Consider the following 12,830-nt stretch of genomic DNA (forward strand, 5'->3'; position numbering starts at 1 on the left):
CTGAGTGAAAGGCAGTCAACTTACTATACAGATGCCAGTGATGTCTTCACAGTAGTCAGCATGCCCCTTGCAGTTACATGGCAGGCATTCGCTTTGCTCACTGAGGAAAAATCCCCTGCCACACACCTGCAGTGGGAACAGAAATGTCAGTTTTCTGTAAAGTAAAAATTTGTAGAAAACTCTAGTTGGGTTAAGTAGACACACTAACTGCAGGTAAGAGCTGAGGAACTCTCAAAGTTAAGTTGATTGGTTGTTTAAACTTGTGTTTAAACAACATCCTCAGGCCATGAAAAGTGGAATAACAATGCTAAAACTGTGGTTCCTTTACTGGAAGTTTAAGACTTTGACTGGTGGATCTTGGCAAAGGCAAATGTGGCTGGGAGCTGCCCTTTAGGCTTCTCCTTGAGTCACTGTACTTGGAGCATTTATAATGGAATTATCTGACAAACAGTTTGTGGTACAGCAGCTACAGGAAGTTTGTGCTTCAGTTTTGATGAATAAAATTTGAATATATATATATAGTCGCCTCCAGCTCCAAAAAAACAAACGAAAATATAACATGACAGAAAATAAAATACTAACATTGAAGCCAAGTGTAAAAACAGTGTGTGAAACATCAGCGGTTAAGTCCATCTGTTAGTCTATTGTCAGGGTAAAGCAAAACTTAATACAAGTGAATCTGCCACATAACTAAGTTTTATACCGGGACTCAGTTATATGGTAAACTGATGTATATGTCATGTGCCACGTGCAATATTCATTCATTAAATGCAAAATGTTGACTGATAGTAGTGATAGAGGGAGAATGTTCGGGTGCATTTTCTTCAGGGACTGAGCTCTGACCTTAGCATTTAGCGTTGGGGCTAGGACTGATGTCATCGCTAATGATGACTGCACAAAGCTGATTAGGGTTAGAGTTAAGTTTACAAATAGACCACAATAAGAGACTTGATTTGAAATGTAACATCTCTCAGTTTCTTAAACTATGCTGCTTTAGCATGTGGCTAAAATGCAGCTTAACTTTAATCACCAAGAAGCTGCTTGATGTTCAGTAACATTAAAATATTATAGAACCAAATACAGATAAATATCGCTAACATATCCTGTGCTATCTATCAACATATAAGAATGCTATTGACCCAGGGTTCTCAGTCATGGCTCTCACTTTCTGGGCATTTGAATCGATGGTTGATAATTTAGCAGTTTCAACACACAACACGATAAAAGTACAGCATCCTGACATTTTACAGAACATCAGTCCAAACACTACATCCTGTCTGATGTTTGTTCACCAGACTTTCTGACGACAATGTGATGCAAGAGTTCAGAGGCGTCACGCACACACTCAGCCCTCTGAATATCTTTGATTTTCTGAAGCAGCACCATTCAGTGAGGTGTACAGTAGCACTTTGTTTGCAGTAGTCTGCAAGACCACCATAGTTTGATCTCCTTGTTCCACTCACTCTGCTGGACATTGATGCTTTGCATTCAGAATAACCAGACGATGGAACATTCCAAAGACATACAGTAGTGTATACCCACATGTGATTCATACTCTCCTTTGATTTATTCACAGATGGGCTGCGACACAAAGACGTTATTATGTTGCAAGCTGATGTGAAACATCCTGCAAACAGGAGCTCTTATTATTCTTGCTGATCCATTTCCTGTAGGCTTCCCTGAGTCTACAGGAAAAGCATCCACAGAGACATCTATTATTATCACGTAAACACTTATGTGTAAACCTTCCATGTATACACATACTCCTATTAAATGTGGCAATGGGATCAGTGCTCAAAGGAAAAAAAAATAGCCCCAAATGTTAGTTTAAGCTATTAGAACTAATGAGCCTAAAGTTTATGGGAAAACCACAAAGATCCCAATTATCTATCATTTGTAAAAGCACATTAAAGTCTTCTGAAATAGTTCAGACCTATTAACTGTGTGACAGTCTGTGATGGGTCAAACAGCTGCAGTTCATATACACAGGGGAATAGAGGAAGGGGGCTGAGGGCCGAAGAGCAGATGGTATACTGCTAGGACTTGGACATCTTTAGACTTGAATGTTAGGGACTATGTCTTTTTACAAGAGAGCCTAAACAGAAGAACAAACAGTTACATTATACATTATGTTTATCTGGCCATAAACAGAAAGACAGAAGAGAAATGCAAATCACATTCATACTTAAAACAGATTTCTTACAGTTGATATGAATACAAATCATCAATATCAAGTGATTTTTGTCAGTTCAATTTCTTCGCCATGATAATCTGACATTTCCCCAAGAAGTACAAAACAGTGGTAACCAGATAGCTTAGGTCAGCATAAAGACTGAAGTAGATTAAACTGATAACCAAACTTCCCTCTCCGCACAACCTCATGCAGCTTGTCTGGGGAAATGCTGAAGCACACCCAGGGTAGCTGATAGACGTGATCTCTCCAGCATGCCATGGGTCTGCTCTTCCTTTTGGTAGGACATGCCTGGAATACCTCACTCAGGAGGCATCCTAATCTGATGCCTGAACCACCTCATCTGACTCTTGTCAGTCTATCTTGAGAATCACCAAACTCAGCCAATTTCTAAGGCAGAGACCAGCCAAGCTTCAGAGAAAGCTAATTTCTATTGTGTCTGCAACCTTATTCTTCCAGTCACTACCCAAAGCTTGTGACCATAGGTTATGGTGGGGAAGTAAATCAACCGGTAAATCGACAGCTTTGCTTTTACAGCTCAGCTCTCTTTTCACCATTACTGACTTGTGCAGCATCTGCATCACTGCTGACATGGCCAAATCTCCCCTTGTTCCTGAATAAGACTGCAAGGCACTCTTTGAATAGCCACTTCTCCCTGACCAGGGTGGGCCCTCCACCGTTTTCCGTCCTGCTGCTTCACACTCAGCACCACCTGATGAAGCTAATAGAAGAACATCATCTGCATAAAGCCAAGATGAAGCCACTGAGGGATGAAACGTTTCTCCCTTTAAAAAACGCTACGTCCAGATGAACAGAATAAACTTTTTGGGATTTCTGCCACTTGGTTAAGTGTAGAAATTCGGACCATAACAATTACGAACAGAATTGGTGACAAACAGTTTAGATCAATCTTACAACTTTACTCTCAGCAAAATATTTGGGTGTATTTTAGGTGAATATTGCTTTTGACTACAGTTTCAACATACTTTGATTTGTAAGAAAGCTTATGTTGCTCAAACAAACTTAAAAAGAAATCTATAGCCTCTCAGCCACTTCTTTAAAAAAAAAATAAAAAAATGAAAGAGGGTAAATGAGCCACATTTAAAACAAGCATAATTTCAGAAACTACATCTTTCAAATAAAGTCTGCGGCCTCACAGTGTTTGTGTTATTAGATTTCCCTTTGATTATGCCAAATAGAAATAGATTTGATAGCCTTGATAGAAACTTAAACCTGAAAAAAACACCCCTTAAACCTGAAAGCATTAATAACATTCACAAACATCTGAAGCTCTCTGCCAGCTGTGAGCACGCTTAGTAATGTGAACAATCTCTGTGGCCCTCCTACACTGGGAGGGCAGGACAAAGCTTACATTCAGCATATTATATAACCTCGATTTGTTTTTTAACTGAAGATAACTTTTCCAATGATTCACTCTCTCTGACATTTAGGTATTTATCAGTATCTGTGTGTTGACCTAGGCTCTGAGGATGGACCATAAGGCAGGTATCACACGCAAAAAACAATTTATGGCTCCACAGATTAGCTCACCTAAAATCAACACCCTGTCCCATAATATAGGTTGAAATTTGTACAGCCATGTGTGTACACGGAGCTCTTATTGTGGATGTGTTGCTTATAATATATGTACTTCTGCCTGCTTTTTGAGATTTTCCTAGCACAAGGGCACTATAAGTGGATTAAATGTTAATGCTTGAGGGTTGAATGTCATTTCCGCTTTGCCTCCCAAATGGAGTTATCTGCTGTACTTAGACTGACCTTGAAGGGATGGTCAGACGGTGGATTTAGTCATTGTAACTCTTCTGAACATCCGGATATACCCTGGGTCATGAGAATCTCATCCCGACTATAAGTGACTTTGCTCATACAGATCTCATATTTATTATCACAATGTTAAGTTATAGTTAATAAATATCCCTATTTGCTTAAAGTGCTAGATTTATCTCTAACTATAAATTTATATTATGTTAAGAATGTGTTGCAAGCACTACCAAGGCACCACAAAAACTTAATTTTTGCAGTGATTTGCAGTATTATACAATAGTCTTGAACCACCCACCGATCACTTTTTTATACTTGTGATGTTTTAAAACATGCATATATTTTTTGGAATTACAGTACAGAATGTAAAAACAGCGTTTGTCCAATTCCAACGAGCTTGAAAATCAGTATTTGGTATAATCAGCTTTTTTCTTAAATAAAGTCTGAACCCTCTTTGACAGGTTTCCTTGTAATTTCTTTTACCAGTCTTTTCTGATTTCATAATTCCATCAATTTTGACAAGTCTTCCAACACCACTGGCTGAAATACAGCCCCAAACTATGATAGGGCCTTGAACGTGTTTTAAAGATGGCTGAAGACACACATCTTTTGTACATACTGATGATGATATGAGCATAAAATTTTACATTTGGATTCACCACTAGATAAAACCTGTCACTGCCTTTTCTCACTGGCATATTTAAGTCTTTTTCTCCCTGTTTCTATTCCTGAAGAATGACTTCACGACAAGTACTCTTTCACTGAGACCATCTCTGATGAGACTCCAGCAAAGTCCAGTTTCCTCTCTACTGTCCTGTGTCAGACCTTTGCTATATTTTTTTCTGTTGTTTAGACAAGAAAAGCAAAGCTCAGCAAGGTCCGTAAACACTGCCCTTAACCATAACCACTTTCGAGGTCTAGTAGCTGCACAAGACAATGCAGTCATTGTACTTACATCAGGCACTGGGTCATCATAAACAGAACAGCCTATAATGAAGATACATAAATGGACTTTTAGAAGTCCGTCAAAGATTTGAGTACTTGTGGGTTCGGAGCAAACTTTGATTTCGGGATCTAATAGCAAGTTATTCTTTGAACACTGAAGGAAAGAAACACATCTTTGACTGCTTTGCTAGAAGACCAGCTGTTGTCTGCACTCACAAACAAACACCGGCCTGAGTCGTATTATAACATAAAGAAGAAGAAAGAAGACCAGTGTTGTGCCGTATGATCATGCCAGGGTTTTTATATTATGTGAAAATGCACATGCAACAACCTCAGACTTTCACATTATCACATTATTTATCTCCATGCATCTTTCCCCACGGTCTAAGTTTATTATGATCGTAAATTCAATACTTTTAAGTTAAGCGTGTGAGCTTACAAGTATTAAAGCTATTGCCAATGGAACTGTAGAGTGTGTGCCAGTAGTCATTAATGGCTTCCATGCCCTTACTGCATATTGTGCCCCCTCCCCGTGCTGTTGCTCAACATTTTGTAGCTGCTTTCCATTAGAGAACTGTCAGGGAGGGGCAGGAGGAGCAGGCTGTGCCTGAATCACATACAGTAACTCAAAGCCTATCAGAGTTGTTGTCTTGGGGTACCTCTGATGGTATAAACACACATGCGAACCCACTGCAAGACCACTGTGAAGTTTCTGTATCCTCAGAGAGCTTTGCAAAGAACCCAAACTCCCAAGACATCATTTCCAGCTTCCCAAAAGCCTGTGTACTCAATCATAACTCATAGAAAGTCAGAAACTGATAACACTCACAGTATACAAGCCAAAAAGAAGGAAAACCAAATGTGTCTTACTTTGAGAACTGACTGCTGTTGTTCCCCAGAAGTTATTCTTGCAATCGATAAGAAGATGCAGAGAAAGCAGAAGGGCAGAGATTTTGCTGCCATATTTGTATTTGCCCACTGATCCTCCGTTTAAGTCTCAATCAGTGTCCACTGGCTGTAGGGAAGTCCCTGGGCAGCTCCTTATGATCGGCTGCACCCTCTGGCTTCGCTTTTCCACAGCTTGCGATGTCCAGATCCACCACTGCCCCTTATCCCGGCCCTAGCTGAGTCCTGTAAAACAAACTTGTGTTGACTGCTTCCCTTCCTCTCTCTCTCTCTCTCTCTCTCTCTCTCTCTCTCTCCCTCCCTGCCCCGATTCCTCTCCCCTAGTGGACCTGCCTCTCCCCTGAGCCTGTGCCTAAATCACATACAGATGGGAAGACTGGAAACCGAGACAAACAGTGAGAGAGACAGAACAGCAGAGGGAGCGGGAAATGAGCCACAGAGGGTTTGTGTCTGCTGAGCACGCTAGGCCATCCAAACTGTTCAACCCCCAACTCAACTGTCAGAGTCAGACTGAGTGTTAAACCCTTGTCTCCATTTGCAGGACTTTGGCACCCTTTTCACCTTCAACACGGGATCCCTCCTTCTGTTGTTTCCCCCTCCCCTTCCCCTTCCCCTCTGGTCAGCCAGGGTGGGCAGAGGGTCTAAAGCTTCAACACTCACTCTGCGCTCAGCAGGCCGAAAAGAAAAAGCTGCTCTGATTTTCTGGCCCATCTTCTCTTCACAGTCCCAGACATGAGCCTTCTCTATGTTTTGCAAGGTTCGATCATCAAAAGCTGCAAAGTTTGCAGACACAGTGTGAGTCAGTTAACAGGAAGAGACTTAGCATGACACTTCCAGCACAAAGAAGGCATTGTCAGAGTCTGAGGAAGGTATTTTTAGATTCAGATTCAAACCGATGGGTAGGTATAACTCATGACTCTGCGAGTCACACTGGTCCCAAGACAGACTTTTTTTTTTAACACCACAAAGATCGTGTTGTAGGCAGTTCCAAATATGTCCCATTATGCACCATGTCTCAAGTAACCAATAAACACTAGTTATGTTTGGCAGTGATGCATTAAAACAACAGCATTAAGAGGCTTGTTAGGCCAGGCTAGGTTTACCCCTTTGAACAGAAAATTGACATAAAATCTGAATTCTTTTCACTCCTACAGTATTTTAAGTATTACAGTTATTTCACATGATCCATATCCAGTCTGTCTTTGTCTTGTCTCTGTGTTCTGTCTTCAGCGTCTCTCCTTAGTGTCTGTGTGCTTTCCCTGTCTTGTCTAGATGATACATTTGTAGTCCTGGTCCATGTGTTGTTTCCTTCCTGTTCCCACATTCATCCCTCTGTGTGTTTTCCCTTTATTTTGACATTCCCTTGTCTCCCATGCGTCATGTTCCATCAGTTAGATTATCCATATTCCCTGGATGTGTCATCTGCTCTGATTACCTCTTGTGTATATGTTGACTGAGTCTTTTGCTATTCTTTGTCATGTTGTCATGTCTTCCCTCTCGCTGTGTGGTCTAGTTCTTAGTTCTAGTCATGCCTTGGTTTTGTGTTGCATTGTTGCATCTTGTTCTAGGGTTGTGTAGTTCAGCAATAAAGCTGAAGTTCTGAATCACTTTTTTTTGCCTAGCATTGTGTTACCTGCCTGAAAAAGCAGTGATGCCATATCAGAGTTAATTGCTGCCTTAAGAATAAATGTGTACTTAAGTGAGGACTTTCTGAATGCAATTTCAGCCTTCATAAAACTTCTATGAAAAGTAAATAGCCTTGAACTGCACTAACAACCAGGAGGCTGAAGTTAATGTTACTTCATCCACATTCTGTTTATTTCACCAGCTCACTAAGAGGGTGGAGGCTCTCTCTCCATGTTTGGTCGGCTTCACATTGGTATTCTCAGCACAGCCACAGTATAAACACCAACGATCACTCATGGGCCAGGGTCATAGGCAGTGATAGGGGAGGTTTTCACAGCAGCAGCACTGCATTCTTAACTTCTCCACAAAGCAACGAGGTTGTCCCTTTGGGTGGTCTTCTCTGCCAACCTATTCAGCTAAGGCTATTCATGTAATCAAAGGCCACTGCTGGGTCTGGCAGCCAAGGGATACAGTGTGCGTGGAACAGTGTATAACACAGAGTAACACCGCTCTCTGAGCCAAAACCAACAGGGAGAAATCCATCTGCACTGCTTTGACTTAATATAATCGGTAAAGCTTTGCCACAACCACAGGGAGTTACTGACAGCAAACACATGTATTTCTGATGTCTGTCCTGCAGTACAGCAATTCTAATAATTACAAATGAGATCTTGTGAACTATTTTGGCTGTACATAAAACCATTGCAAATGGTTTACAAACAAACCCTTATGTTTGAGCAGTTTGAGCATTCATCACAATTTCTCTAACTGACTTCCTGCAAAGTTACATTTGAGTAACTTCTTTCCCCTCCCAAAAAAGAAAGACAAAGAATGAATTATTAATTCGCAGTGACTCTGAAAGCAGCCTGCTACATGCTTCTCCACACTGCTTTTAGTTTCAGACACCTAAGAGGCCAAAAAGTCCAAGGGGTCAGACCTGCGCCTCCTGCCTGTGGTGTTTCCTTACTCTCTGAACACAGAGAAAACTGTAACCTCTATCAGAGCAAAGACCTCCGATCTCAGTTGTAATACAAAAACACACCATGCTTAACAGAGTGTTGAAGACTCAGTATGATCCTGTGAATAAGATGGTGGGAGCGCTGCAGTTACACTGGAGTGAAAAACCTGTTACTGATTTTCACTGGGTAAGTACTTTGACTTCTACCCACTGATTAGGTTTAGGTACTAAAACTAATTGACTACAGGGAGTGCAGAATTATTAGGCAAATGAGTATTTTGTCCACATCATCCTCTTTATGCATGTTGTCTTACTCCAAGCTGTATAGGCTCGAAAGCCTACTACCAATTAAGCATATTAGGTGATGTGCATCTCTGTAATGAGAAGGGGTGTGGTCTAATGACATCAACACCCTATATCAGGTGTGCATAATTATTAGGCAACGTCCTTTCCTTTGGCAAAATGGGTCAAAAGAAGGACTTGACAGGCTCAGAAAAGTCAAAAATAGTGAGATATCTTGCAGAGGGATGCAGCAGTCTCAAAATTGCAAAGCTTCTGAAGCGTGATCATCGACCAATCAAGCGTTTCATTCAAAATAGTCAACAGGGTTGCAAAATAACTGCCCATGAACTGAGAAAAGTCAAGCGTGCAGCTGCCAAGATGCCACTTGCCACCAGTTTGGCCATATTTCAGAGTTGCAACATCACTGGAGTGCCCAAAAGCACAAGGTGTGCAATACTCAGAGACTATGGCCAAGGTAAGAAAGGCTGAAAGACGACCACCACTGAACAAGACACACAAGCTGAAACGTCAAGACTGGGCCAAGAAATATCTCAAGACTGATTTTTCTAAGGTTTTATGGACTGATGAAATGAGAGTGAGTCTTGATGGGCCAGATGGATGGGCCCGTGGCTGGATTGGTAAAGGGCTTAGAGCTCCAGTCCGACTCAGACGCCAGCAAGGTGGAGGTGGAGTACTGGTTTGGGCTGGTATCATCAAAGATGAGCTTGTGGGGCCTTTTCGGGTTGAGGATGGAGTCAAGCTCAACTCCCAGTCCTACTGCCAGTTTCTGGAAGACACCTTCTTCAAGCAGTGGTACAGGAAGAAGTCTGCATCCTTCAAGAAAAACACGATTTTCATGCAGGACAATGCTCCATCACACGCGTCCAAGTACTCCACAGCGTGGCTGGCAAGAAAGGGTATAAAAGAAGAAAAACTAATGACATGGCCATCTTGTTCACCTGATCTGAACCCCATTGAGAACCTGTGGTCCATCATCAAATGTGAGATTTACAAGGAGGGAAAACAGTACACCTCTCTGAACAGTGTCTGGGAGGCTGTGGTTGCTGCTGCACGCAATGTTGATGGTGAACAGATCAAAACACTGACAGAATCCATGGATGGCAGGCTGTTGAGTGTCCTTGCAAAGAAAGGTGGCTATATTGGTCGCTGATTTGTTTTTGTTTTGTTTTTGAATGTCAGAAATGTATATTTGTGAATGTGGAGATGTTATATTGGTTTCACTGGTAAAAATAAATAATTGAAATGGGTATATATTTGTTTTTTGTTAAGTTGCCTAATAATTATGCACAGTAATAGTCACCTGCACACACAGATATCCCCCTAAAATAGCTAAAACTAAAAACAAACTAAAAACTACTTCCAAAAACATTCAGCTTTGATATTAATGAGTTTTTTGGGTTCATTGAGAACATGGTTGTTGTTCAATAATAAAATTATTCCTCAAAAATACAACTTGCCTAATAATTCTGCACTCCCTTTATGTTTAGGCAAGACTGTGTAACAGCAACTCTAGACATTCAAAAATCATGTGCTGGGAGGGACAGCTCCATTTTACTAAGGTCATGACCAGGCATGTCGCACACCTCTGCCAGCTGACCCCTCGAGTGTAACTGAGAAGCACTGGTGGCTTTGACAAAAGTACATTATTTTACACACCAGGAATTCAAACGGTGTGAGAAAGACTCAGTGTTGTGAGCATTTTGCTGAATTGATTCAACTAAACTGGAATTATGCTTGAATGATGTAACTGCTGATAGCAGAAAAAGGATGAAGTCTGAAGTGCACATGGCTAACTCTGCACAGATTCAAAACTGACTGGATTGATCATCACAGTGCAAACGACCCAAAAATACTCCAGAAGCAAATCAAGAGTTTCTCAAAGAAGATCTTCTTTAATGGCCAAGTTGGTCACCTGCGTTCACCCCAATCTTGTCTTTATTAAATACAAAATACATGCAAACAGACCAACCAGCTAGGACTAACTGCATTTGGCTGCAGTAAAGGCCTGGCAGTGCATCTCAAGAGTTCAAGACTTCAGGCAGTCATTGGGGTTTTCATCCAAGTATTAAAAACAATCCTTGTATTTAAAATTATGTTATGTTATGTTTTTCCCAGGTAATTTTGAGTATCTGAAAATGGGCTTCTATGCATGTGTGAAATCTGAATCAAAGCTGCAAGTTTGTACAAAAAGCAACATGGCGGTATACAGAGGAAAACCTATAGGTTACGTTCACACTGCAGGCGAAAGCGCATCAAATCCGATTTTTTTGACCCTGCGACCCATATCCGATCATGGTATGACAGTGTGAACGGCACAAATCCGATATTTTCAAATCCGATCTGGGTCACTTTCGTATGTGGTACTGAATCCGATACATTTTAGAAAGCGACTGCTGTTTGAACGGTCATGTCGCATTAAATCCGTCTTTTATGTCACTGACACAAGACAGACGCCAATTATCAGCGCCGGAGAAGCGCCGGAGAAGACATTGGGACGCTTCCTGGCCATCCCGTGTAGATGTTAGTGAAACTGTTGGGAAGAAACGTTGGAGAAGCGTGAACATTTTATTTGTACTGTATAATCTGCCAATCTGAAAGAAATCTGCAAATCCTTTAAAGCACCGCTCCTCTAAAACAGCAATAAGGATAATTATTAGGTTATTTACATTATTATGTAAATAACAAAATAACTTAAAGCAAAAATTGGGAAACGTAAAGTCCGAAGTCTTTACATTAAGGGCCATCAGTCAAACAATATTGTTTGCTCTGGGTCTAAACAGAGCGCGTTATGTGTGACATCTTCTTTTGCGCATGCGGGCCGCTTTGAGCGTTCACTAGAGCGCGTTTGCTGTCACATTTTATTTGTAGTGTGAACAAGCAGACAAAAAAATCGGATTTGATCAAAAAAATCGGAATTGAGCATTAAGACCTGCAGTGTGAACGTAGCCATAGATGTGTCTCCGCCCAACGAATTTTCTACCTAATTGTACTTAATATTACTGTCCTTGATCAAACTGGACACATTTCAATGGAAGCACAACTACACTCAACAAAAATATAAACGCAACACCTTTGTTACTGCTCCCATTCCCCATGGGATGGACGTAGAGACCTAAAATTCATTCCAGATACACAATATAACCATCCCTCCCAAACAGTGGTCACAAATCAGTCCAAATGTGTGGTAGTGGGCACATCTGCTATATTGAGATAATCCATCCCACCTCACAGGTGTGCCACATCAGGATGCTGATCTGACATCATGAGTAGTGCACAGGTGTACCTCAGACTGCCCACAACAAAAGGCCACCCTGGAATGTGCATTTTTTTGCGCTATTGGGGGTCTGGGGACCCAGAACCGGTCAGTATCTGGTGTGACCACCATTTGCCTCATGCAGTGCAACACATCGTCGCATGGAGTCTATCAGATTGTCAATTGTGGCCTGTGGAATGTTGGTCCACTCCACTTCAATGGCTGTGCGAGGTTGTTGGATATTCGTGGGAACTGGTACACGCTGTCGTATACGCCGGTCAAGCACATCCCGAACATGCTCAATGGGTGACATGTCCGGTGAGTATGCTGGCCATGCAAGAACTGGGACATTCCCAGCTGCCATCTGCCCTGAACAATGTGAACCATGATTCATCTGTGAAGCGCACACCTCTCCAACATGCCAGACGCCATCGAATGTGAGCATTTTCCCACACAAGTCTGTTACGGCGACGAGCTGGAGTCAGGTCAAGACCCCGATGAGGACGACGGGCATGCAGTTGAGCGTCCCTGAGACGGTTTCTGACAGTTTGTGCAGAAATTGTTTGGTTGTGCAAACCAATTGTTCCAGCAGCTGTCTGGGTGGCTGGTCTCAGACGATCTTGGAGGTGAACCTGCTGGATGTGGAGGTCCTGGGCTGGTGTGGTTACACGAGGTCTGCGGTTGTGAGGCCGGTTGGATGTGCTGCCATATTCTCTGAAACGCCTGTGGAGACGGCTTATGGTTGAGAAATGAACATTCAATGCACGGGCGACAGATCTGGTTGACATTCCTGCTGTCAGCATGCCAATGCACGCTCCCTCATTGCTGTGAGACAAAACTGCACATTCCAGGGTGGCCTTTTGTTG

At 41.9% G+C, this 12,830-nt stretch overlaps 1 protein-coding gene across 1 annotated transcript in view; it reads right to left on the reverse strand.

The window, feature by feature from the left end:
• lama4 (laminin, alpha 4) overlaps nt 1-6,091 on the reverse strand; it is a 32,839-nt gene extending 26,748 nt beyond the window's left edge. The window contains exons 1-2 of the mRNA XM_085372208.1: nt 5,789-6,091; nt 25-126 (exon numbers count right to left, since the gene is read on the reverse strand). Coding sequence (XP_085228334.1) covers nt 25-126; nt 5,789-5,881 — 195 coding nt within the window. The 5' untranslated portion in view covers nt 5,882-6,091. The remainder of the gene's footprint in view (nt 1-24; nt 127-5,788) is intronic.
• Nucleotides 6,092-12,830: the final 6,739 nt, after the last annotated feature.

The sequence above is a fragment of the Diplotaxodon limnothrissa genome, linkage group LG15 (assembly GCF_057381915.1).
Source record: "Diplotaxodon limnothrissa isolate DT_005_m linkage group LG15, D_limnothrissa_male_GT1.1, whole genome shotgun sequence".
Classification (NCBI taxonomy): Eukaryota; Metazoa; Chordata; class Actinopteri; order Cichliformes; family Cichlidae; genus Diplotaxodon; species Diplotaxodon limnothrissa.